The sequence below is a fragment of the Salvelinus sp. IW2-2015 genome, linkage group LG22 (assembly GCF_002910315.2).
Source record: "Salvelinus sp. IW2-2015 linkage group LG22, ASM291031v2, whole genome shotgun sequence".
In the NCBI taxonomy this organism is placed as follows: domain Eukaryota; kingdom Metazoa; phylum Chordata; class Actinopteri; order Salmoniformes; family Salmonidae; genus Salvelinus; species Salvelinus sp. IW2-2015.
The window spans coordinates 23673074-23700973 of NC_036862.1; the positions used below are offsets into that span (position 1 = coordinate 23673074).

General features: G+C 41.8%; 2 protein-coding genes and 1 long non-coding RNA gene across 4 annotated transcripts in view; 2 read left to right on the plus strand and 1 right to left on the minus strand.

Moving 5' to 3' along the window:
- The window catches only part of LOC111949468 (transcription elongation factor SPT6), a 48897-nt gene extending 47043 nt beyond the window's left edge, over positions 1–1854 (plus strand). For both annotated transcript variants that reach the window (XM_023966679.2, XM_023966680.3), the window contains exons 36-37: positions 105–328; positions 551–1854. In XM_023966679.2, the coding sequence (XP_023822447.1) occupies positions 105–328; positions 551–737 (411 nt within the window). In that variant the 3' untranslated portion in view covers positions 738–1854. The remainder of the gene's footprint in view (positions 1–104; positions 329–550) is intronic.
- Positions 1855–3632: 1778 nt separating this feature from the next.
- Positions 3633–7814, minus strand: LOC111949941 (mucin-17-like). Its single transcript, XM_023967300.2, has 4 exons — positions 6698–7814; positions 6414–6546; positions 6017–6151; positions 3633–5792 (listed from the first exon to the last, which is right to left on the minus strand). Exons 1-4 carry the CDS (start codon positions 7407–7409, stop codon positions 3908–3910), a joined length of 2865 nt encoding a protein of 954 aa, XP_023823068.1. The 5' UTR covers positions 7410–7814; the 3' UTR covers positions 3633–3907.
- Positions 7815–13588: 5774 nt separating this feature from the next.
- On the plus strand, positions 13589–26828 carry LOC111949906 (uncharacterized). The gene is made up of 4 exons (XR_011473873.1): positions 13589–14125; positions 25693–25819; positions 26428–26519; positions 26693–26828. It is a non-coding gene; the product is annotated as an uncharacterized lncRNA (long non-coding RNA).
- Positions 26829–27900: the final 1072 nt, after the last annotated feature.

Below are 27900 nucleotides of genomic sequence, written 5' to 3' on the forward strand. Positions count from 1 at the left end.
CTTACTGTATATCTGAATGTCACAATCACAAAAACTTTGGACTTTCATCTCTATCAGTTTTTCATATTTCTGTTCAACATGAGCCCTTCTTTTTTCTGTCCCAGGTGTTTGCCACACCAGCTCAGCAGCCCATTGCTACTCCCCTTCTGACGCCCAGCTATTCATACACCACCCCCACCCCCAGCCAGCAGCAGACTATCACCACGCCCCAGTACCCCAGCAGCACTCCCCAGTCCTCACACGGATCACACGGACATGGACACCGCCCTTCCTCCTCCACACCATCATCAACATCCTCCTCCCGCCACCACAGGACACCAACACCAAAGTAAGTCACCTCTCAAAACTAGCTCTTAGACAGAATTATCCAATAGAGAAACTATGGGTCATTCAAATTGAGAGATTATGGTCCATGTATGTAGCTGCGTACTTACAGAAGTTTCCAACGGCAGATAACTTACCTCTAATTGTTCAGGAACCATACAACTGCTACATTGCGAGTGAGTAAGTAAATAGTGAGTTATCTTCTCTCCCTGCTCCCAACCCTCAGGGCAACTTCCCACACAGCGGTGGACTGGGGAAAGATGGCCGAGCAGTGGCTCCAGGAGAAAGAGGCAGAGCGCAAAAAGACGAGGCCCAGAATGACCCCACGACCTTCTCCCAGCCCCATGATCGAGAGCACTCCCATGTCCCTCGCTGGAGACGCCACACCACTGCTGGATGAGATGGATCGCTAGGTCCAGAGTAGACTTTCCTTCTCCTGATCCCACTGTTACTCACCCCTACTGTACTGTATATGAACTGGACTCATTATATATTACTGCATACACTTCACTGCTTCAGTTGGTCACATTGAAGGATAAGATGATGGTGACCAACATGGATGACTGAATTGCACGTGGAAAATGTATTTGATAACAGTGGTTTGTTTCAAATTCACCTAAAGAAGATGGTTGGAAACGTTGATTATCACTTCTTTGGTAGCACTGTTTCTCGCTTGCAATTTTAGTGGAATGTACTGGAAACAATGAAAACTGCATGCCTTGTTTAAACCAGGTTTTAAGCGTATTAACTTCAAATGCATGTGATGCAACAAAAACCAATGAAAACTATTTCTTTCTGAATCACACCCGAGGTTACTGTAACATATGCTATATGAATATTAACTATCTCTCAGTAGGGGTTTGAAAAGGCAATTTGTAGTACCATGTATATTATATCTATACCATTTTATCTTTGTCACATGAGTCTTAGGCCATTTTAATCACGTGTAAGTTTCTGGATTCATATCCAGTTGCTGCTTGGTGTATTGCCTGAGAGCTGACTAGGTATAGGTTTTAGCCTACATTAGCTATACAGGCTTCATGTCTACTCTGAGTGTAACACAATGAAGAACATTGACAGTATTACTTGGAAMTGTTGAACAGAATAAGTATAGGACCTCAAGCACTTTTACTAACTGTATTTTTTTTTTTACTTTGAATGTTTTTAGTATTTTTAAATGCATTGCCAACTGAAACATGTTGTGGTCTGTGCATACTGTGCTACATCAGCATATTCACATTACAGCTACTGTCCCGTAATATACAGTACACTTAAATGTTATCCTCTGTCAATGTATTTAACCCATATGAATGTATTTTAAACCTATCAAATTCACTTCCTGTAGTTGAATTCAACTCATGTAAGAACAGTGTCAGTTATTTTTAGTATTCATCATGTTCTCATGTAATCCACAAACAAAATGAGTCCATAACAAATAAGAGATCTATCAGTGCCAGCCTGCAGTACTAATTAAAGCTGTATGTTAGCATTGTTGAATGCCTTTCCTTCATAAAAATGTCAAATACAGAAGACTCTCTTGTTTCTTTGCCAACTGCAAACAATTGTTCCTCTCAAGTAGTCAGACCATACAAAATACAATATGATTCCATTCAAAAGACCATTGAAAAACACTGTCAATGCAGCTGATTTAATATAATGTGGTATGAGGTGGGAACACTCTGTTCCCCCCAAACTGAGCTGGTCTGAATGCTTGGGTCTAGTCCCAGTCTGGAACACCATCAGTAGCATGAAAGTCCTCTTTGTTATTAAGCTTTGAATACCAGTCACTGCTTACTGAAGTGTCCAACTGTTTTACTAAACTCAGCAAAAAAAGAAACGTCCTCTTTCTCTCAACTGCGTTTATTTTCAGCAAACTTAACATGTGTAAATATTTGTATGAACATAAGATTCAACAACTGAGACAAACTGAACAAGTCCCACAGAAATTGAATAATGTGTCCCTGAACAAAGGGGGAGGTCAAAATCAAAAGTAAGTCAGTATCTGGTGTGGCCACCAACTGCATTAAGTACTGCAGTGCATCTCCTCCTCATGGCCTGCACCAGATTTGTCAGTTCTTGCTGTGAGATGTTACCCCACTCTTCCACCAAGGCGCCTGCAAATCCTGTAACTCGTCGCCAAACCCACTGGCTACAGGTTATCTACTAGTCTCTGCTAGGTAAAGCCCCGCCTTATCTCAGCTCACTGGTCACCATAGCAGCACCCACTCGTAACACGCGCTCCAGCAGGTGTATCTCACTGGTCACCCCCAAAGCCAATTCCTCCTTTGGTCGTCTTTCCTTCCAGTTCTCTGCTGCCAATGACTGGAACGAACTGCAAAAATCTCTGAAGCTGGAGACTCATATCACCCTCACTAGCTTTAAGCACCAGCTGTCAGAGCAGCTCACAGATCACTGCACCTGTACATAGCCCATCTGTAAACATCCCATCTATCTATCTACCTCATCCCCATACAGTATTTATTTATTTATCTTGCTCCTTTGCACCCCAGTATCTCTACTTGCACATTCATCTTCTGCACATCTACCATCCCAGTGTTTAATTGCTATATTGCAATTACTTCGCCATCATGGCCTATTTATTGCCTTAACTCCCTTATCTTACCTCATTTGCACTCACTGTATATAGACTTTTTGTTTTCTTTTGTTCTACTGTATTATTGACTATGTTTTGTTTATTCCATGTGTAACTCTGTGTTGTTGTATGTGTCGAATTGCTATGCTTTATCTTGGCCAGGTCGCAGTTGCAAATGAGAACTTGTTCTCAACTAGCCTACCTGGTTAAATAAAGGTTAAATTAAAAAGTTAAATTTAAAAAATTGTAGTGTGTAAGAATCAGCTTAGGGATTTGAGCCTCAGTGTTACAGGGTCTTACAGCCCTCATTTAGGTGGGGGGAATAGAGTTCATAGTGAGCACGTAATCCTTTTTTAGGAATGTGACCCCTTTCATCACAATGCCTTATATCGCATTGGAAGAGACTAYAGGTCCAAAGTCCCACACAGAACAAAGGAAATAGTATTTAAACCTGGAAGAAGGCTCAGCTTTCTTGGCTTGGAGCCTGTCTGTGTATATAATATTGCAAGAATTGTTTGCAGAAAAGTAAAAGTAAGCCGTTTACGAGTAAGCAGATGAAATGGAGAACTCCCTGAACTTGGAATTCCCTAATTTCTTCCGTATTAAATATTCCCTGCTGTGTCTTGGGTGTACAGTACATGCCTACATGCACAAAAAAATGAATGTGTTATTAATGAAATCATCACTTTTAGAATTCATTGCACTCAATATATGCTTCTTTCCAATATTTTATTAATCATTGGTGTTTAAATGCACATACTATAATACAAAACATTATCCTGATTCTTCATTCACTTGTTTCAATTCCTGTTGAATAGTGGCACAAATGTTGATTTTACAAAACATACACAAGATGACGACTAACACATAATACACATACGTCTGAGTCTGCATAGCAGGTTTTTCTGATAGTCAAGAGCCAGACTAGTCATCTAGGACATAATTTCACTCTTTCATTCTATACTAGCAACATTGTTAGTATGAGTCTCATTATGGTGGTTTTCTCCTTTTCTTTCTACCTAGTCTCTCTTCTGTTTTCTGGACAGTGGATTTTATTGGACTTATAGTGTGTGTGCTGGTCTGCACAGGGAAGAGGGCCTGTTCTCTGTAGTTCTCAGATTCCTGTAGATTGAACTCTCCTACTTCGTCAACTTTGAAATAGATTTCTGACGCTGAGGGTGTCAGACTTGTACCTGTTATTATTTCTTCAAGTTTAGTTTCATTGTCATTATGGATTGGAACCTTATCCTTGACAACAGTGGGTATGGTCACTTTTTTACTTTTCTTTCTACCCTCCCTCTCTTTTGATCCTTGTCTTCTCCCAGTCATAACAGGGTCGCTGGCTGTTGTGGTGAGAAGTCCCTTTTCACTGTGACTCTCTATGCTCTGTGAAGCTAGCATCTCAGCCTGCTCTGCAGCGACTACAGTGGTGGTTGTGGGGATGTTCAGTACAACAGTGCTGTCAGTAGTGACTGTATGAAGGGCATCTTCAGTGGGATTCTGAAGAGATGTGCCCTCAGCCAAAAGAGTTGATATGACTTTTCTCCTCATCTTTCTTCCCTCCCTCTCTTTCAGTCTGTGCCTTTTGGTCTCACTCAAAGTTGAGCCTACCGTCGTAGTGGTATTGGACCCCTTCTCATTGTGACTTTCTGGTCTGTGCGACACTGGCTGCCCTGCAACGCTAACAGTAGTGATAGTGGTGGCGGCTGGAGCACTTGTGCTCTCAGTAGTGATCACTTCAAGATCCTTTTCAGTAGGGTTTCGGAAAGTATCCCCCACCATGGGAAGAGTGGGAGTGATTTTCCTCCATTTATTTATTTTCTCTCTCTCCTTTGACCTGTGCCTTTTGCTTTTGATAAAAGTCACAATGGGGGTGCCGGCAGTAGCCGTAACATGTCCCTTTTCACTGTGGTTCTCTAACTTTTGTTGCGCAGGCTGATCTGCAGAGATTATGGCAGTGCTGGTAGGGACGGTCGGGGTGCCAGAGCTCTCTGTTGTGGTTGTTGGGAGGTCCTGTTTAATGGCGGTATGGCGTGCAACTCCTTTAGGGGTGACAGTTGGCGTTATGTTGCTCTGTTTTTTCCTCCCTTCCCCCTTTCTTGACCTCTGCCTTTTGGTTTTCTGTGTGGTCACAATGGGTGTGCTGGTGGTTGCAGAAAGAGATGTTGTTTCTGTGTGATCCTTCAGAGCCGGAGTTTCCAGCATTGTCTGCTCCTTCTTGACAGCAGTGGCTGAGGTGACAGAGGCATCTGCAGCACTTTCTTCATCTATACGTGGTTCATCTCTCATGACATCATTAAAAAGCTCCTCTTTKCCTCCACAATCTTTTTCACCATCACTGAAACTGTTGACATTTCTGTTCAACTGGTCAACATTCCCAGGCTCATTTACAAAGTTACTCTTATCGACAACTTCCTCTGCTTTGGTAGGACTAACTTGGTAGGACTCATCTGCTCCTTTTGAGACTGAGTCGATTTTCTGCTTCCTCTTTCTCCCTTTTCCTTTCCTTTTCTTGTTATTTTTCTTGTTATTTTTCCCTGCCGRGTTCTTCCTCTTCTTCTTCTCTGAGGTCTGTGTCTCTCCTTTGGTGTTGTCTGTAGCTGAACCCTGAGAGGTGGAGACGGTGGCCAGAAATTTGATGAAGTCCTCAGCGACTGTGACCATGTTCCTGAGGGAGGGCTCCTCAGGGCCAGTGGTCTGGGAGCCAGAAACAGTGGACTGTGTTGTGCCTTCAGGATTGTCCTGCTCTGTGCCTGTTTCCTTTGTCTCTTTCTGAGGAGCCACGGTCAGCACGTCAATAACGTCAATACCTCCGAAATCATACGGGATGGACTCTCTAGGCACTGCAACCGGGAGCTTGTCATATTTTTTACACCTTTGGATAAGAGAGATGGAGAGAGGTTTAAAATGTGCTCCCTGTAGGTGTACTATAAAGCCACWAAAAATGCTTGGATTGTTAATTCTTGTTCAATTTTTTAAATTATTTGTATTGTATTTGCAAGACATTCTAGTTCACTGTCGATGCTAGTAACATAAGCATTTTGCTGCACCTGCCACAACATGTGCATTATTAGAACTTACAGTAAATACTGTACTTACACACCATACCAGTGGCGCTCCACACATTGCTCTTCGTATATGAACTGGAAACAGGGCACCTCAATGACATTGAAGAAAGCTTGGCCAACCACCCTGGAGGAAGTGTCATTGACTTTCCTCAGACACTCCTTCAACCTGCACAGATAGTGTGACAAAGAGAAAATTAGCCACTCCTGGTTACTGTAGCCTGTCTGGATGGTTTGACAGGCAGTAGTACATCATACAATTGGTTTGAGCCTCTGACTATCTAAGATAATTACTCAAGTGTATGAAGTAGTTTATTTATTTATTATTTTTAGATTATTTAAACGGAGGGATCAAAGGCATTACATTTTGCTCATAACATTCTATTTTTTAAACAAAAAAAGGCGTTTCAACTATAATGTAGGCAACTCACGCATTATCGCAGTCACAGTGACTAAGGGGATGCCACTTGAAATTGGTGTAGCCGTATTTTGAGGAAAACGCATGGATGACGTAGGGGCAGTGGTCATGAACGCGGCAACAACTATCAGTCGCCGCGAACTCTCCTGCAAACGGCGAATGTATATTAAAAGATAACAACAAACCAACATGCACCGAAATCAGGGAAACAGTTGAATGGCTAAATGTGGTCATAATAGTTCATAATGCATCTAAAATACAGAATAACATCAAACTTTACGCAATTACACAACCTACCCAAATGGTCGTAATTATCAGCCATGTTGCCAGCTCCACACCACAGGGTTCCAGGATAAGTGAATCCTCGCTTGGATCTCCGTATGTCCTGCTTGTCATACTCGTGGACGGAATTCTCTCTCGTCTCCTTCGGTGTCTGTGCTGTTGGTGCGGCTATCCTCTCCGTGGTGACCGTCGTGCACTTTGATGTCCTCTGGAACGCTTGACAGTTGTATTTGGCTTCTGTCATGTCTGCAAAACTCAACTCCATATATTCTGGGTTGGTTATCTGGTGCTTCAGTCCCAATCTGCACACATGCATGAATGACTTCACCTGCATCTGGTTGATGGTTACTGAGCAGTCCACCAGTTTACCCGACGTGTCATGCACAGAGAGCACTTCCTCAATTCCGTCTGACACTTGGTAAAGACAATTTCCCCCAATGCCTGACATTTTGGCACAGAATGTGCTATTGAGCATGAAAAACACATCTTTACTCTGTTTCTCTGCATCTAGGGAATAATTTGGGAATTCTCCCTTGACAAAGTTTCTGTCCAGATAAGACAGAAAGAAAAAAAATACCGACCACATTACTTCAGATGGCACTTTCAGCACCACGCGCACAGTACCACTACTTTCCCGTGTTCTCGCCAAAACCGGCTTTATAGCGACATTTCTAGTGGTGCGATTATTAATACGATGACTGACAATAATGGGAGGGGTCTGACACATAAAGTTAACCCCTTCAGTGGCCGATTACACACTTTCCATTGTTTCAACAGAATCCATTGATATTGTAAGTCCGGGCTAATTTCAGAATGTGCGCAAACTGTTGCTTAAACATAAAAACACGACTATTCTACAATTACTAGCAGTTCAACATGAAAATAATCAGCCTACCTGTGACTGAATTTTGTTAAATTCAAATGAGACAATAACTGCAGGAAAGTATATAGACAACAAGGCACGTTTGTGTGCGTTTTTGTCTTTTACACGCATTCTATTTATGTATAGGCGAATAATCAAAGAAAGCAGACCCAATATGGTTAATAGGATGCCGTGTACTACTGCTGGCAGCCTAGGCTACTCTGCCGTGGGTTGACCGCAAGTTACCTCCCCGTCCCCCTTTTCACCAAAAATCGAGATTTAGCTTTGGTGACGCTGCAAGCAAGGAGGAGGTTCTTCTCGCGCTTCCCATGGAAACAAGGATGGCGTGATTCTTCCAACCCAATAGATTGGACATCTTTTAGATTCCACAAAAGGCATTGGTGGTGACCTAAATTAGAATGTTGGAACAAACGTCTTTCTTTGTCTAGAATGGAAAGGTTTGCAAAGCTCGCACGCAATCCGCGCTCTCTCAGCAGCATGTCTGAGCAAACTGGGTTTAATTAATGTTCTTTCAGAGGTTGAAACCTACTACCGATGGAGGATGGAGAGTTGAGGTTGAGGTCATGTCAAAGGGTGCACTACTGTACCCAAGCCAAGCGTAAATACTGCCCTGGTGTCGAATGGGGTAATTTACTTGGACTGGCACTGCATGGGGGCACGGGCAGGTAATTAATCTGTTAAAGTAGCTAGCAATATCATGGAACTCATTTGACAAAAACGGACTATGCATTTTTAATATTGCCATCCATATACTGCTTTGGCAACATTTTTAGGTTTTATGGACTATTAAATATTTCACCCAATTGGCTAGGTCTGCATGTGCAGTCACTAGTCCAGACAAAAATCGGCGGTGAGTTCTAATCAGGCAACTGTTTTGTCACAAGGCAGGACTTACAATGAGCTTTCTGGAGAGGCGTAGGTATTTTGTATTTGTAGTATGATCTAAAATAAGGACGCGCGACAACGAGGTTCTAGCTCCAGCATGTTTACCAACCTAACCCTCGCATGTCATACATGGGTACCGATACCCTCAAGGGACATCCTACTACATCTTCCCCTCTCCCATGAACAAGAACTCAACATGCATAACCACTGAAGCATAACTGAAATGCAATTTGGAAACCAGTATTATTCTCTAACATGCTACTTCCCATCCTGAAACAGTATGAAAGCATTAAATCACACAGTATGAACATTAACTTAGGTACAGTCTCTTTTTGCTGGGTATGGTCCCCAACAGTATGTTTTCTKTTCACGTAACATWGTCTTTCAGCCACTCTGGMGGCTTCACATCCCTTTTTGGGCGCGCTTGTGGCTCTGTGAGCATTCTCTCTCCTTCACCCTCTTTTTGTGCATTTTCTGTGGCCTCAGTCTGTGTGGCTGGTAGATCTGGAAGAGCTCTGAGGTGTGTTTTGTTCCTTCGTATCTCTTCTGAGCCTGTGTCCACCACATAGGAGCGTGGGGCATCCACTTTCCTCAGCACTATTGCTGGTGTCTTTGAGTTTGTAATCCACACACYTTGACCTTCGGTCAGCTCTGGCCTCTCCTTAGCACGGTGTCTCCGATTAAAGTCTCCAGTTTGCGTTTGTTTCAGCCGTTTGTCCCTCTCAGCGAAGGCCTTCCTGTTAGGCCATCGGGGTTTAAGCTGAGCCGGCGAGACAGGCAATGGGGAACGCAGCCTCCTGCCCATCAGGAGCTCGGCAGGCGACGGCCCATGATGCAGTGGTGTAACTCTGTAAGCTAACAGAGCCCTGTATGGATCCGTGTTCTTTTTCAGCAGTCCTTTGACTGTTTTCACAGCTCTCTCTGCCTCACCATTACTCTGTGCATGGTAGGGGTTACTGGTCACATGTGTGAAGTCATATTCTGTGGCAAAAGCAGAAAAGGAGCTTGCAGAGAACTGGGGAGCGTTATCTGTAACCAGGACCTCAGCGACCCCTTGCCTGGAAAAAATTGACTTTAATCCATTGATAACACCAGCTGATGTGGTTATGGGTGTCTTTGCTATTTCAATGTATCTTGAGTAGTAATCTACCACTAGCAGATAAGTGTTATTTTTCCAATAGAACATATCTGCCCCTATCTTTTGCCATGGCRGTTTTGGCAGCTCTGTTGCCATCATTAGCTCCGGATGACAAGGTTGACATTTTGTACAGACCTCACACTGGGCCACCAGCTTGGCAATCTGAGTACTCAGACCAAGCCACCACACTGTTGAGCCCTCAGTCAGCCTTTGGTTATCCCCATCTGTCCATCATGCACTCTGTCTAGCATTTCTGGTTGTAGAGTCTCTGGGATAACTATCCGTTGTCCTTTCATGAGAAGGTCTCCATTACAGTGGAAGTCACTTTGGTGCACCCAATAGGGCTTCAGCAGCTGAGGCAGTTCCTCCTGCCTGGGCCATCCCCTTTTGCACTGCTGCACTATCTGTCGGCAGATGTGGTCTCATTGTTGCTCCTCTGCTATCTGCTGCAGTTTGGTCTGAGATGCAGGTAGACTGTCCCTTATTGCATTAATGGACACCTGTACCTCATCCTCTAGACATTGCTCCTCCTCTGATAATGGACGTTTAATTTGGGCCCTGGAGAGTGCGTCTGCTGTGATCAGTGCCTTCCCTGGCACATACACCATCTTGTAGGTGAACCTCAGTAATCTGAGGCGGAAGCGCAGAACTCTGGGAGGCAAGTCGTCGGATTGTTAGAAGGCGGAGAGAAATTATGCAAAATCACCCGAGGCAACATTCGACTTAACCTTGGAAAAGCCCCTGGGTTAATTGAATGCTCATTACTACAAGGATTAAGTGGGTGGAAAACAATAATAATTCTGTTCTCCAGATAGCTTGTTTCCATTGGTGTTATATTTTGACCTTGATAAAAATCTGCCTATATGCTGGTAATCCGTTTGGATAGCCTTGGGACCCTTCCATAGCCTATATAACACAGCCTTTATAAACCCTTTTAATAGGCAAATAGTTACAGTTGGTATTATCAGAATAATAGTTTTAATAGAAAGTGACAATAAATGTATAAAATGAAATTATTCACACTAATACGCACACATTGAATTACAAAATGCTGACACTGTTATGTGACCAACAAATGAGACACGATTGAACAATCTGCTGACAACAATAATTGATTTCTCCAGATTCTTCTATTAAATATAATTTTATTAAATGGAAGGTTCTGTCGATTTCTCTGTTCTTACTATGGCGTCACAGAGTAGGCAAACAACTGAGCAGGCGTAGAGCCACTTCACCTCCACCTGTTGGCTGTGTAGTATCACCTAGAATTAGGAATGACTAAAATGGACATGAACCTTCCTATGATGGTATAAAGGTCAGCCAATTTGGTCAGGGAGTTGGTCAACCATGGTTTGCCAGTACTGTGATAAAATATTGTGTAGAATCCTGAATTTGAAGAATTGATCTGCACTGTATGTTTGTTAGCTAGCTAGCCAGTTTTAGAGGAATGATTCCATAKATTTTTTAAATTAGCTGCAATATGCCAACATTCCATAAAAAAAATGCAGTCAATCCACAGCTATATACTGGCTCAAATCAGTTGATAGGACTTAGACGAGTTGTAAGTGCAACAAGTAGGTGATATTTTATCATACAGTATAAATTAATTTGATTTGATTATAATAGCACTCAAAGCATTCCAATATATTTTTTTGACATTTCTGGCCTGTTTACATATGTTATAAAGGCTATTTATACAGACAATTTGTATAAAAAAACATATATTAGGTGCAAAAACTCGATTTACCCTGTAGCGGCCCAATTTTTGGAAGCAAACCAGTCGATGTTGTCCCTACGTTATATCGGCATTGAACATGTCTCCCTCCCTAGGAGAGGGGGTGACCTCGACAATTTATTATTAAAACGAGAGGCTTCCTGGATCTTTAATTTAAAGACTCTTGCTCCCTTCAGTCTCAACGTAGACTTTGATCTGAAGCCATTCTCGTGATTTTGTTATTGTAAATGTTTGTAGGCCCATGTAGCCAAATTGTATCTATCAATCAAATGTATTTATAAAGCCCTTCTTACATCAGCTGATGTCACAAAGTGCTGTACAGAAACCCAGCCTAAACCCCCAAACAGCAAGCAATGCAGGTGTAGAAGCACAGTGGCTAGGAAAAACTCCCTAGAAAGGCCAGAACCTAGGAAGAAACCTAGAGAGGAACCAGGCTATGAGGGGTGGCCAGTCCTCTTCTGGCTGTACCGGGTGGAGATTATTACAGAACATGGCCAAGATGTTCAAATGTTCATAGATGACCAGTAGGGTCAAATTATAATAATCACAGTGGTTGTCGAGGGTGCAACAGGTCAGCACCTCAGGAGTAAATGTCAGTTGGCTTTTCATAGCGGATCATTCAGAGTGTCTCTAGAGAGTTGAAAACAGCAGGTCTGAGACAGGTAGCACGTCCGGTGAACAGGTCAGGGTTCCATAGCCGCAGGCAGAACAGTTGAAACTGGAGCAGCAGCACGACCAGGTGGACAGCAGAGAAAGAAAGAGAGAATTAGAGAGAGCATACTTAAATTCACACAGGACACCGGATAAGACAGGTGAAATACTCCAGATATAACAGACTGACCCTAGCTCCCGACACAAACTACTGCAGCATAAATACTGGAGGCTGAGACAGGAGGGGTCGGGAGACACTGTGGCCCCATCCGACGATACCCCGACAGGGCCAAACAGGCAGGATATAACCCCACCCATTTTGCCAAAGCACAGCCCCCACACCACTAGAGGGATATCTTCAACCACCAACTTACCATCCTGAGACAAGGCCGAGTATAGCCCACGAAGATCTCCCCCACGGCACAACCCAAGGGGGGGCGCCAACCCTCACGTCAGTGACTCAATGATGGTATGCTATCCATTCATGTTTTGGGTTTGTTATTTTTATATCTGAGAATTAACCAATGCTATCAGGCCACACCCGACTGTGATTACAGACACCTGTGTGTGTCCTTTGACACTATATAAACTAGTCACCCCGCAGTGTTTGTCATTATAGCCTGATGAAGACAGCTTGTCTGTCGAAACGTTGGTTATTAGGTCATTAAATTATTGCATCTAAGCTCCTAGAGTGTGCGGCTCTCCTTTAATGTTTCAAGTGTTCTACCCCGCTAGCCAGCACCTCGCCTAAATTGGTGTGTGTTTCTTTCGCCTCTAGATTAATCTGTAACCGAGTAAACAGCACCCTACCGACAAAAAGCTCTTAAACGATGCCGAATTATATATTATTTCCTGACACTGGTCAAAGACCAAAACAAGATTACTTTGAATATAGCCAAAGCGAACGTGATAATATAATTGTATCGTGTTAGGATTTATGTTTATGCACTATAGCCTGTTAGCATATTGTTTGAAGATGAATATTGTTTTGTTACACACACACACACAAACAATACAGATGGGTGTGTGTGTAGGTGTGTAAGGACTGACCAACACAGGCCATAAAAGCTGTGGTCAGTCTGGAGAGGGGAGGGGTGCATCACTCTAGGCCAACCAGGGGGGTTGGGAGACTGATCAGTACCATATTAGGAATTGTTTGAGTGAAGATTCAAGGGGGAGACACAAGACGGAGCTAATCTACCCAGAAACGAGATMTGGACAAAGGAAAGCGCCAAGGGGCTTGGACAAGTCCGGGTGCCCCCAAAGGCGGAGCAAGAGTCTAAACCGTGCTCAGCCTCTACTATGATAGGCCAACTGGACGAGTTGGAACCAAAACTGTCATAGTATAAGAACTGCTTTTTGAGTACATTCCACAGTTCCCTGATCTACCCTGCGCGGAGATACAGTGAACCCGTATATACAAAAATTGCATTTYCCCTTCATTGTTTGCGGTAATTAAACATAATTAAAGAAAGTTAGCAGACCTTGATTTTTATTTATCCTGACACCGGATGAGTTACACGCAGCGTTCACAATCGGAGTCCCTTTTTGATATGCCGGGGGTAATTAGGATCTCTCGAAAGAACTTAAATTTATCTAAGAGCCAGAGGAGAATGCATCTATATACAGTCAATCTTAGTGAATATGTGCGTCAAGGCATTWTTCCACAGGGACTCAGGTGGCAAAAAGAACCATCACTGGGACAGCGCACAGATGATTTCTGTGAGTGCTGGTGTGCCATCCTGAACAAATGCTTGATTGATTTAATGACATTATTTGTTGACCAGTTGAAAAAATATTTTATTGAAATGGACTGGCATATTCAATGAACTTATAAACTAACCAAGCGCTCCAGGACAAGTTGTCTAAAGAAATAAAAGGGAACTTAAAATAAAGAAATTCAACCAAAACAAAAAAGGCCGAGGACAAAGTCTACTTCTGGAGAAACCCTGACAAAAGAGGTCCTCCTCTCCATGACAGACGCAGGAGGGAGGCCGCTTACATTCTATCCATCCCCGACTAACCAACTCTCTACAACCAGCGCCTCATCTGCTTCCAGTGCCAGTTTTTTTATCCAACGAGAGACTTGACCGACGGAAGCGCAGAGATGGCCGCGGACATGCGCACCGACGAGATGCCGCACCCGACGGGGTAAGAAGAAACGACTACCAGAGGCAGAGGGACGGTCCCAGACCCCACGGGACTGAGTGTCTTCAATTTATCAAGCAAGATATTGAGCCCTGCCCATATTAGAGGGTTATATTTTGTGCCTACAACTCAGTGCAACGATTTCGATGTTAAGGTAGACATGTTTAGGTTTTTTAGAGACATCCGTTTAAGGGAATACTTTAGCTCCCCTAATCGTGATATTTCTACTGAACATGTAGGTTGCTGACCTGCACATATTCCGACTCCTTTTAGAAGTAAGAGTTATTATGTACCTCCATCCAATCGCAATRACTCTATTGAGACATATTGGAGACTCGTTGAAAAAGAGATCGTTCATCTCCTTAAGAACTAACAGGAGTACATATCTTTCCATAATTTACCTCAATCCGATACGTCATTCCTTACCCGCCCTACTGATAAGGGTGGGTCGGTTGTGCTCATGGATAGGACTGTTTAAGTAAATGAGTGTCATAGACAACTGTTTGACAACACCTTTTACAAGAAACTCAGAAGTGACCCCACTGACCAATTTCAGAACACTATCTTTACTGTCCTAGATGGGTATTTAAGTTCTGGTCAGATAACCAAAAAAGAACACGACTGTTTGGCTATTCAACACCCTAAAATTGCAACTTTTTATACTTTGCCGAAATTACACAAGAATGTTACAAAATCTCCAGGGCGCCCTATTGTAGCGGGCATTGATGCAGTAACGGCCCCTATCGACTTTTGTTTACTTTTTTATTAGACCACTCGCAGAACAGRGCCCCTCCTTTGTAAAGGACACCAGCAGTATGATCTCTACTATCGACTCTCTTGATCCTCTCCCTGATAATACTTTTAGTTACTTTTGATGTTGAGTCGTTATACACTAATATTCCACACGAGGGCGGTATTGAAGCTATGGAACATTTTCTTCTGCACGTGACCCTAATGAACTACTTTCCAGTGCATGCATTATAACATTGGCTGAAATAGTACTCACACACAAAACTACTTCATGTTTCTAAATTATTTCTTTATTCAGACYAAGGGTACTGCTATGGGATCCTCCATGGCTCCTAACTATACTAATTTGTATGTTGGTTACATGGAGAAACAGTCAATGTTCAATCCTCTCAAATGTTTTCTTGCCTAACATTATTTGGAAAAGGAATATTGATGATATTTTTGTTCTATGGAGGGGTGATGCAAAACAGATCCAGGCATTCCATGCTTTTCTTAACTCTTGTTCTGAGCATCTGAGATTTACTTTGCAATCTGACACGTCAAATCAGTTTCCTTGATCTTCTGTGAGGATAATGTTCTATGCGCTGATCTTTACAGGAAACCTACTGATCGTAACAGTTTGTTGAGGGCTGATAGTTGTCACCCGCTTCCCTTGAAAAACAGTTTGCCATACAGCTAATTCTGTCGATTAAAAAAAAATGCAAAAAAAACAAAAACAGATTTCGACAGAAATATGGCTGAAACGCAAAGAAAATTCAAGAAGAGGGGGTACAAAGATGGCCAGATTAATACTGCCATTGAGAAAATTCAAAACAAACAGAGACATTTTTCAAGGACAGTCTCGCAAAAAGAAGCATTCTTGCGTTCTAACTGCGCGCTATGCAAAGTGCTTTGAACAAATTAAGGGAATCGTTCAAACATTGGCACATTCTAAATTCCGATGACAGTATCGGTAATGTGTTTTRAGGCGCTCCCTTGATCGTATTCTCGCGGGGCAGAAATCTCTGAGATCAATCGGTAAACTCTGATTTACCACCCTGTACAACGTCTATTTGCGCCCCTACTGGATGGAAACCACACGTGTAATGGCTGTGCTCAATGCAATGGCACTTATAAATGAAGATCCTTTAAACACCCCCGAACAGGGAAACATATCCAATCAAAGGTGTCAACATGTGCTCCACTAAGTCAGTTGTTTATCTTATAACTTGTCCTTGTGGTAAAAATGATGTGGGTAAAACAAAGCGCGAATTAAAAGTACGAATCTCGGAGCATCGTAGCACCATTAGGTGCAAAAACTCGATTTACCAGTAGCGACCCACTTTTTGGAAGCAAACCACTGGATTTCGTCCCTAAATTATAGGGGGTGACCTCTACAATTATAGGGGGTGACCTCTACAATTTATTGTAAAAACAAAAGGCTGCCTGGATCTTAAATTTAAAGACTCTTACTCCCTTCGGTCTCAACGTAGACTTTGAGCTGAAGTCATTCTTGTGATTATTGGGATTTTGCTTTTGTAAATGTTTGTAGGCCTTTGTAGCCTAATTGTATCTATGATCGTTTGCTATCCATTCATGTTTTTGGTATGTTATTTTTATATCTGAGAATTAACCAACGATATCAGGCCACACCTGGCCGTGATTAYACACCTGTGTGTGTCCTTTGATACAATATAAACTAGTCACCCTGCAGTGTTAGTCATTATACCCTGATGAAGACAGCTTGTCTGTCGAAACGTTGGTTATTAGGTTATTAAATGATTGCATCTGAGCTCCTAGAGTGTGCACTCTCCTTTAATTTTTCAAGTCTTCTATGCCTGAATTGGTGTGTTTCTTTCGACCTCTATATAAAACCCATATAAAAAACTCTATTTATTTAAAATATTTTAGGGTGACAATAATGCTATTACACAATTTCTGATCTATCACACGGCTTAACAAATTTAACAAAATAGGCTACGTCCCAAAATAAATGTTTAACTGTTACTGAGGTTTATATGTTGTAAAATGACAAGGGGGATTTGTTAATTTGAATTTTGTTTTATTATTTAAATGAATTACCGAAATTGATGGTCTTATTGATTACTGTTCTCCTGGCAGCAGGATCACAGATTCGTCACTACACTGTGGGGCCCCCTTGTTGAGGATCAGCGGGGCAGAGGTGTTGTTGCCTACCTTCACCACTTGGGGTCGGCCCGTCGAAGTTCAGGACCCAGTTAGACAGGGAGGGGTCTAGACCCAGGGCCCTGAGCTTAGTGATGAACTTGGAGGGCTCTAAGGTGTGGAAGGCTGAGCTATAGTCGATGAACAGCATTCTTACATAGGTATTTCTGTTGTCCAGGTGGAATAGGGCAGTGTGCAGCACAATGGCGATTGCATTGTTTGTGAATCTGTTGGGATGATATGCAAATTGTATTGGGTCTAGGGGTGCCGGGTAAGGTGGAGATGACATGGTCCTTACCTAGCCTCTCAAAGCACTTCATGATGACAAAAGTGAGTGCTACAGGGCGATAGTCATTTAGTTCAGTTACCTTAGCTTTCTTGGGTACAGGAACAATGGTGGACATCTTGAAGCAAGTGGGGCCAACAGACTGGGATATGGAAAGATTGAATACAGTTGAAGTCGGAAGTTTACATACACTTAGGTAGGAGTCATTAAAACTTGTTTTTCAACCTCCACAAATTTCTTGATAATTAGGGATAGGTGTCCAGCTAGCGGGAAAACTTCCGGTGAAACTAGAGGGTGCGCAATTCAAATAAATAATCATACAAATTATGGATATCAAACATTTAGGCACATATAAGTGTCTTATATCGGCTGAAAGCTTAAATTGTTAATCTAACTGCATTGTCTGATTTACAGTAGCTATTACAGCAAAAACATGCCATGCGATTGTTTGAGGACGGCGCCCCACATCAAAATATTTTTCCACTGGCACAGGTTTCATACATTCAAATAACGATTAAAAATTCACTTACTTTTTGAAAATCTTCCTCTGATTTGTCATCCAAAGGGTCCCAGCTATAACATGTAGTGTCGTTTTTTTAGATAAAATCCTTCTTTATATCCCAAAAAGTCAGTTTAGTTGGCGCCATCAATTTGAGTAATCCACTCGTTGAACATGCAGAGAAAGGAATCTACCCCTAAACAAGTCAAAATACTTTTATATTTACTCTTCAGATACCCTAAAATGTAATCAAAATATAATATTTCTTACGGAAAGAAGTATGTTCAATAAGAAACCGATTTTAGCAGGTGCGTACTGTCTTCARGGCGTGCGCAAACACGAATTTCCAAGACTGTGTCCCTGTACTAAAACTGATATTTCTTATTTGTTTTTGAAGTTACAAGCCTGAAACCTTGACCATAGACTCCTGACACCCTGTGGAAGCCATAGGAATTGCATCCAGGGAGCAAATTTTCAATATTACATTTTACTTGCCTTTTTAAGAGGATGGTCTCTCAACAACAACAAAAATATTAGGTTGGTTTTTCTTTGGATTTTCTCCTACCATATCTATTGTTATWTTCCCCTACATTATTTTTTAAATTTCTACAAACTGTTTTCTGTTTTCACTACAAAGTGTTTTCTTTCCAATGGTACCAATTATATGCATATCCTGGCTTCAGGGCCTGAGCAACAGGCAGTTTACTTTGGGCACGTCATTCAGGTGGAAAAGGAGAAAAAAGGGGCCTTTCCCTAAGAAGTTTTAACAAACCATAGTTTTGGCAAGTCGATAAGGACATCTACTTAGTGCATGACACAAGTAATTTTTCCAACAATTGTTGACAGACAGATTATTTCACTGTATCACAATTCCAGTGGGTCAGAAGTTGTGTCATGGCTTTAGAAGCTTCTGATAGGCTAATTGACATAACTTGAGTCAATTGGAGGTGTACTTGTGGATGTATTTCAAGGCCTACCTTCAAACTCAGTGCCTTTTTACTTGACATCATGGGAAAATCAAAAGAAATCAGCCAAGACCTCAGAAAAAAAATTGTAGACCTTCACAAGTCTGGTTCATCCTTGGGAGCAATTTCCAAATGCCTGAAGGTACCACGTTCATCTGTACAAACAATAGTACGCAAGTATAAACACCATGGGACCACGCAGCCGTCATACCGCTCAGGAAGGAGATGCGTTCTGTCTCCTAGAGATGAACGTGCTTTGGTGCAAAAAGTTAAAATCAATCCCAGAACAACAGCAAAGGACATTGTGAAGATGCTGGAGGAAACAGGTACAAAAGTATCTATATCCACAGTAAAACAAGTCCTATAGCGACATAACCTGAAAGGCCGCTCAGAAAGGAAGAAGTCACTGCTCCAAAACCGCCATAAAAAAAGCCAGACTATGGTTTGGAACTGCACATGGGGACAAAGATCGTACTTTTTGGAGAAATGTCCTCTGGTCTGATGAAACAAAAATAGAACTGTTTGGCCATAATGACCATCATTATGTTTGGAGGAAAAAGGGGGAGGCTTGCAAGCCAAAGAATACCATCCCAACCATGAAGCACGGGGGAGGCAGCATCATGTTGTGGGGGTGCTTTGCTGCAGGAGGGTCTGGTGCACTTCACAAAATTGATGGCATCATGAGGCAGGAAAATTGTGGAAATATTGAAGCAACATCTCAAGACATCAGTCAGGAAGTTAAAGCTTGGTCGCAAATGGGTCTTCCAAATGGACAATGACCCCAAGAATACTTCCAAAGTTGTGGAAAAATGGCTTAAGTACAACAAAGTCAAGGTATTGGAGTGGCCATCACAAAGCCCTGACCTCAATCCTATAGAAAATGTGTGGGCAGACCTGAAAAAGCGTGTGCGAGCAAGGAGGCCTACAAATCTGACTCAGTTACACCAGCTCTGTCAGGAGGAATGGGCCAAAATTCACCCAACTTATTGTGGGAAGCTTGTGGAAGGCTACCCGAAACACTTGACCCAAGTTAAACAATTTAAAGGCAATGCTTTTTAAAGGCAATGCTCAAAAGCTGAAATAAATCATTTTCTCTACTATTATTCTGACATTTCAGATTCTTAAAATAAAGTGGTGATCCTAACTGACCTAAAACAGGGAATTTTGTGAAAAACTGAGTTTAAATGTATTTGGCTAAGGTGTATGTAAACCTCCAACTTCAACTATGTGTCCGTAAATACTCCAACCAGCTGGTCTGCACATGGTTTGAGGACGCGGCTTGGGATGCCATCTGGTGAGGGTTAACACGCATAAATTACTTACTCACGTCGGCCACGGAGAACGAGTGCTCTTAAGCGCCGGGGGCCGCGTCAGTGGCCTGATGTTTTCTTTGCTCAATTAGTGTCAAATTTGGTTAACAAAAAATGAAATGGCTTATTTGCAAGGTGTGGCTTATTTGATAGAATAGAGATTTTGTAATGCTTAAGTTGTTACAAGTGTACTGATATAAGTAGGACACGTGACATCCCGGCAACTTTGAGAAAAAACATTTTATATCGGATATGTGCCTGTTGTTCACATGCATACAGTGCCTTGCAAAAGTATTCACCCTCCTTGGCATTTTTCCTATTTTGCTGCATTACAACCTGTACTTTAAATAGATTTTTATTTGGATTTCATGTAATGGACATATACAAAATAGTCCAAATTGGTGAAGTGAGATGAAAAAATAACTTGTTTCAAAAAAAKATTTAAAGGAAAAGTGGTGCGTGCACATGTATTCACCCGCTTTGCTATGAAGCCCCTAAATAAGGACTGATGCAACCAATTACCTTCAGAAGTCACATAATTAATTAAATAAAGTCCACCTGTGTGCAATCTAAATGTCACATGATCTCAGTATATATACACCTGTTTTGAAAGGCCCCAGAGTCTGCAACACCACTATGCAAGGGGCACCACCAAGCATGCGGCACCATGAAGACCAAGGAGCTCTCCAAACAGGTCAGGGACAAAGTTGTGGAGAAGTACAGATCAGGGTTGGGTTATAAAAAAATATCAGAAACTTTGAACATCCCACGGAGCACCATTAAATCCAAAAATGGAAAGACTATTGCACCACAACAAACCTGCCATAAGAGGGCCGCCCACCAAAACTCATGGACCAGGCAAGGAGTGCATTAATCAGAGGCAACAAAGTGACCAAAGATAACCCTGAAGGAGCTGAAAAGCTCCACAGCGGAGATTGGAGTATCTGTCCATAGGACCACTTTAAGCCATACACTCCACAGAGCTGGGCTTTACAGAAGAGTGGCCAGAAAAAAGACATTGCTTAAAGAAGAAAATAAGCAAACACGTTTGGTGTTCGCCAAAAGGCATGTGGGAGACTCCCCAAACATATGGAAAAGGTACTCTGGTCAGATAAGACTAAAATGTAGCTTTATGGCCATCAAGGAAAACACTATGTCTGGCACAAACCCAACACCTCTCATTACCCCGAGAACACCATCCCCACAGTGAAGCATGGTGGTGGCAGCATCATGCTGTGGGGATGTTTTTCCATCGGCAGGGACTGGGAAACTGGTCAGAATTGAAGGAATGATGGATGGCGCTAAATACAGGGAAATTCATGAGGGAAACCTGTTTCAGTTTTCCAGAGATTTGAGACTGGGACGGAGGTTGACCTTCCAGCAGGACAATGACCCTAAGCATACTGCTGAAGCCACACACTKATTTAAAATGTCTTGGAATGGCCTAGTCAAAGCCCAGACCTCAATCCAAATTGAGAATCTGCAGTATGACTTAAAGATTGCGTTACACCAGCAGGAACCCATCCAACTTGAAGGAGCTGGAGCAGTTTTGCCTTGAAGAATGGGCAAAAATCCCAGTGGCTAGATGTGCCAAGTTTATAGAGACATATCCCAAGAGACTTGCAGCTGTAATTGCTGCAAAAGGTGGCTCTACAAAGTATTGACTTTGGGGGGTGAATAGTTATGCACACTCAAGTTACATTTTTTGTCTTATTTCTTGTTTGTTTAACAATAACAAATATTTTGCATCTTCAAAGTGGTAGACATGTTGTGTAAATCAAATGATACAAACCCCCCAAAAATGAATTTTAATTCCAGGTTGTAAAGCCAACAAAATAGGAAAAATGCCAAGGGGGGGCGAATACTTTCTCAAGCCGCTGTATCTGCCCTCTCATTGGCTAGAATGGTCTCAGCTGATTTTGACTCCTCCCGACTGCCTTCGATTTTRTAAGACATTTATTTCCATTGTTAGAGCGGCCACATGAGTATATGGTCAATATAATGGATAATCTGTGTACAAGTCAAACACAGCGTTCCATTGGAAATGAATGTACTTTAGGTGTACCAAAACACAATGACGCGGTCGGTCTGATCGAGGCATCACCCTCGGAGTTTCGACAGCAACACTTGACAACGTAGGGCCCTCCGAGCGAGTTGGTAAAGGAGAGGGTCTGGTTTGGGATCATAGCGATAGATAGAGGACTCATCTTTATATCTGTGCCATTATAGTGTCTGTGACCGCATCGGCAGCGCCATTGCGTCTAAAACCCATAGGAATCYCCACCCAGTTGACTACTTTAAAATGGCGGAAGCATGGTGGAAGCCCTCAATGGTGCTGCCCATGCCAAAACGGACTTTTGGCCACTAGAGAACTCTATCATTCTCTACATTTGGGATTCACCAGTTATTTGTGTGCAGTACATCTTCACAGACTCCACCACACCACAGCATTGTAAATCTATTTAATTTGTAATGGTTAAAGCTTTTTGTTGTAATTGTTAACTTGTAAAAACATAGCATTAGATCATCATTTATCAGAAAGTCAACTGAAAATCGATGAAATACAACATTGCATAATTTAGATTTTGTTTTATAATTTAAAACAGCAAACTTTCAAATATTTTGGCCCTATTTAGAGTCATCTTCTGTGCTATTTGAACGGAATACACTTCATATTATTGCAATAACGATTCGATTTTCATTTTAACCAATGTTATTAACTTTTGCTCCAATTGTGTGTTAAATTTACATGTGAATTTTGATTCTGCGATCTAAAATGTTTCTTGACATTACTAAAATTATTTGAAATATTGCAATAACAATTTCAGGGTCTAGCAGAATGAACACTTTGACTGTTCCAACAGACAGGGGGAAAGGCTAGTACCTTTCCCTAATGGCACCAAACACCAAAGGACCAAAGTTTGCCTGGTTGGACCCATCAAGACTTTACTGTAATTCCTAGGAACTAGTGATACACCTTTAGTTACCATCCTGTTTCTTTTTATCATTTCAAGCATACCCATACCATGATGCAGCCACCACCATGCTTGCAAATAAGGAGGCAGTTACTCAGTGATGTGTTTTGTTTGCCACAAACATAGGTTTTGCATTTAGGCCAAAAAGTGTATTCCTTTGCCATGTTTTTTTTCTTCTTCAATATTACTTTAGTGCCTTATTGCATATGCACAGGATGTATGTTTTATTCTGTATATTTGTATTTGGGTCTTTATTGTGGAGTCACTACAATGTTGTTTATCTATCCTAATTTTTCTCCCATAACAGCCATTGAACTCTATAATTGTTTTTAAATCACCAATGGTGACATCCCTGAGCATTTTTCCTTCCTGTCCGGCAGCTCAATTCAGAAGGACGACTGTATCTTTGATGTGTCTGGGTGGTTTAATACATAATCCAAAGCATATTTATTAACTTCACCATGCTTAAAGAGATATTCAATGTCTAATTTATTATTGTTACCCGTCTACCAAGCACTGACCTTCTTTATTAGGCTTTCGAAAATCTCCCTGGTTTTTGTAGTTGAATCTGTACTTGAAATTCAACACTTGACTGAGGGACCTTACAGATGGATGTATGGGGGACAAAGGAAAGGGTAGTCATTAAACAAATCATGTCAACTTCTATTATTTCACACAGAGTGAATCCATGTAACTTATGTGATTTGTTAAGCCAAATGTTGATCCTGAACTAATTTAGGCTTGCCTTAAAAAAGGGGGGTAAACACTTATGCAACGACTATACACTCACTGGCCAGTTCATTAGGTACACCCATATAGTACAGGGTCGGACCCCCCTTTGCCTCCAAAACAGCCCGAATTCATGGATTCTATAAGGTGTCAGAAACGTTTGTTGCTTAATTGCGTGAAAAGGCCAGAAGGGCGGCCATTTCTGAGATACTGGATCCGGCATGCCTGGCACCCACGCTCAAAGTCACTTACACGGAACCCAAACTGGCTGCGCGCGTGCGCCATCGTGCATAAATGTATTTTGTCCCCTACACCAAACACGATCACGACACGCAGGTTAAAATATCAAAACAAACTCTGAACCAATTACATTAATTTGGGAACAGGTTGAAAAGCATTAAACATTTATGGCAATTTAGCTAGTTAGCTTGCACTTGCTAGCTAATTTGTCCTATTTAGCTAGCTTGCTGTTGCTAGCTAATTTGTCCTGGGATATAAACATTGAGTTGTTATTTTACCTGAAATGCACAAGGTCCTCTACTCCGACAATCCACACATAAAACGGTCAACCGAATCGTTTCTAGTCATCTCTCCTCCTTCCAGGCTTTTTCATCTTTGAACTTATATGGTGATTGGCATCTAAACTTTCATAGTATTACTACACCGACCTGCAACACAGTTCATCTTTCAATCACCCACGTGGGTATAACCAATGAGGAGATGGCACGTGGGTACCTACTTCTATAAACCAATGAGGAGATGGGAGAGGCAGGACTTGCAGCGCGATCTACGTCAGAAATAGAAAGGAGTTCTATTTTAGCCCTTGGCAACACAGACGCGCGCAAGCAGTGTGGGTGCAATAATTGAATAACATAGATTTCTAAATTTCTTGTGCGGGGTAGTCAGCCTATTAGGTCAATCGTTTTGATTACATTCAATCTAACAGTAATGGAATGCCTCGATGCCTGTTTTATATAGCAAGCCACAGCCACATAACACACTGTCCATAGGAGCGATTCATTTTCGTGAACGGGATGGTGTACCTAATAAACTGACCAGTGAGTGTATTTTAGTTTCTTTATTATTAATTTGTAAAGATCAAGATCAAGTATTTTGTGTAGATCAATGACAAATCACAATTAAATATATTTCAATCCCACTTTGTAACAAAAACAAAACGTGAAGAAATACAAGGGCGGTGAATACTAACTATAACTAATTTCCCATGCAGTGTGTAAAATGTGTATTTTTCCCAGTGCATATACTGTAAAGATACTGTAAGGAAACCAATAGCAGTCCGGGTGGTCATTCTGGTTCATTCTGTATCTAATCCAGGCACTGTCAGATTGTGTGAAGGACCTCTGTCCATTCCAGAATGAGGCCATTGACTTGGTCGTGGGTATAGATGCAATGGGATTCATCCTCGGTAAACAACTAGTCAATAATGTTTCAGGAAAACATACAATCTCAACCAATATGCTCATGTGTTGTTGCTGAAGTGTGGCTGCATGCGATTTACTGCATACTCATTTTATTTCACATCCAGCAAGCTCGACTGAAAGGGCAGGAAACCTAACCACTCTGAATTATACTTAATTTAGGGGTAGTACACATTTAGGTCCTGCTTGGGGAATTGCCACAATGACACGCTTTAAGAGTAAAATATCACACCATGCAACACAAAACAAAAGCCTTGCAAAATCAATCATACTATGTGTGAAAGGGATCTGTATGGCTTGATCTACATGTAATGCTGCCGTCACTTCAATCAGGCATATACATCTTCTGAGAGAAAATATTGATTGGTGAAATGAACTCTCACAATCTCATCAATACAACAACAGTCTATCTGTGCTGTTTCTAAGATGTCATTTTTATCTTGGTGGTTTTCAGGATCATCTGTGGCCACAACCCTTGAAAAGGGCTTTCTGGCTATCCGTAAAGCAGGACACCTGTGCATACAAATCCAGAGCCAAGAGTACAGGGACTACTCAGGCAGAGAGAAGATGGAGGTTCACCTGTATGTGTTAAGGCCATCACACTGACACAATTGCTTTCCTTGGTGAATAAGTCACCAGAGTCTATGGCCAAGGAAGGGACATCACTCATCTAAGGTTTCAAGAGTCCTGCCTTGTTTGTAGAATCCAGAGGTGAAGGATAAAGAGAGAGACTCATTAACATGAATGTAGCAAGACAACATACAGTGTGATAGACAAGCTCAATGAACCCACAAGCTAAGAGGCAGTATGGCCTGTTTTGGCTCTGACTGTTTGTATTTGTTTCAATGAATGCAAGCATGGCCTCATTTCCTGTGACAATCTAGTGTTGGTGCAGGAACCAAGGGCCCTAGTCTGTAGCAAAGACTTTGTATAACCACTGAACACCTTTGTATTTAAGTAAACATTTCCCCTTCAAGGAGATTCTCTGAATGTGTTTTGTCCTCTAACTCAGTAGGACTGCCGGTGTGCATACTGTGAGTTAAGAGCTTGAATATAAATACAGTGGACATCCCAAATAGCACCCTATTCCATTATTTTGACCAGTGCCCATAGAGCAAGTAATGCACTATGTAGGGAATAGGGTACCATTTGGGACACAACCACTAGTTGGTCTCTCTCTGTGCTGCAGGGCTCCAGGTGCTGATAGTGGACCAGTGGATAGAGACCGGAGGAACCATGAAGGCTGCTATCAAACTGGTGGAGCGGCAGGGAGCTACTGTTGTAAGTCAGTGTGTAATCACAGTGCCAGACAATGTCTCATTGTAGGTAGGCTAGATTTGAAATAATCTGTTGTATCACTGAAAAGTGCTAAAAATATATACTTGAATCACAACTGTATACTGTAAAGTTTTCTATCTGAATTACTATCAAGTAAAAGTAATGCATATTTGCAGGTGTTGCTGCTGTGGCCATTGAGAACAGCGAGGGAGGGAAGTMGATCAAGGAGAAATACAAACAAACACTCTCACTGCATCCCAGAGGAACTACAGATTCAAATTGACAAACAATATCTTGACTCCTTCCAAGAGCTTCGCCAGTTAAATGCTCAAACTCAATGTCATGCAGTTCCGAGCAGGGTAGGCAATCTCTAACTGTGCTGACAAGGATTCTATGTTACTCTAGTATGGTGCTTTGTCCAAGAAGTCACTAAGATCATGTATTGCCTTGGAGTGGTGAATGCATTCAATTATTTTGGCTTATATACAAGCATATTGTATATATAGTACCTAGTGAAAGTGTAAACAAATTCAATATAAAAATGGATTCGATTTTTTCCCCATAGAGATCCACATTTTCAAAGTGAAAGAAATTACAGCTGTGAATCATTTTGAATAATATTCTACCAACTTTGTACAACTCTTAGGGCAACATACACGCCAGTTTATTAGGTACACCACCCTGTTCACAAAAATGGTGTGGTTCTACAAATAGTGAGTCACGTGGCCATGGCTTGCTATATAAAGCAGGCAGACAAGCATTCAGTTACTGTTAGATTGAAAGTTAGAATGGGCACAACGAGTGACCTAAGCGACTGAGCGTAGTATGATTGCCAGTGCCAGGCGGGCCGGTTTCAGTATCTCAGAAACGACCGGCCTCTTGGGCTTTTRGTGCACAACAGTGTCTAGACTTTACCGAGAATGGTACGAAAACATTTATTTAAAAAACTCCAGTCAATAGCGACAGTCCTGTGGGCGAAAARAGCTTGTTGATGAGAGGTCGAAGAAGAAACTACAGGTTTGTGGTGGCAGCATCATATTATGGGTATGCTTGTCACCAGCAGGGACTGGGGACAGGATGAAAATAAAAAGTTATGGATCATAGTCCAAGTAAAAAGTTATAGGAAATCCCACCTCAGTCTTCTGAAAACATAACCCTGGGATATATATWTTTTTTAATTCAACAACATTACCCAAATTGTAATGCCAAAGATGCACCAGAATGGCTTTCCAGGAGGTGTTGAGTGTTCCTAAATAGTCCAGTCTCCATCCTGACTTAAATCTGCTTTAAAAAAAAAAACAAGACAATGTTCGAATATTGCTGTCCATCAATGATTCCCAACCAAATTTACTGAGCTTGAGCAATTTTGACAAAAACAATGGAT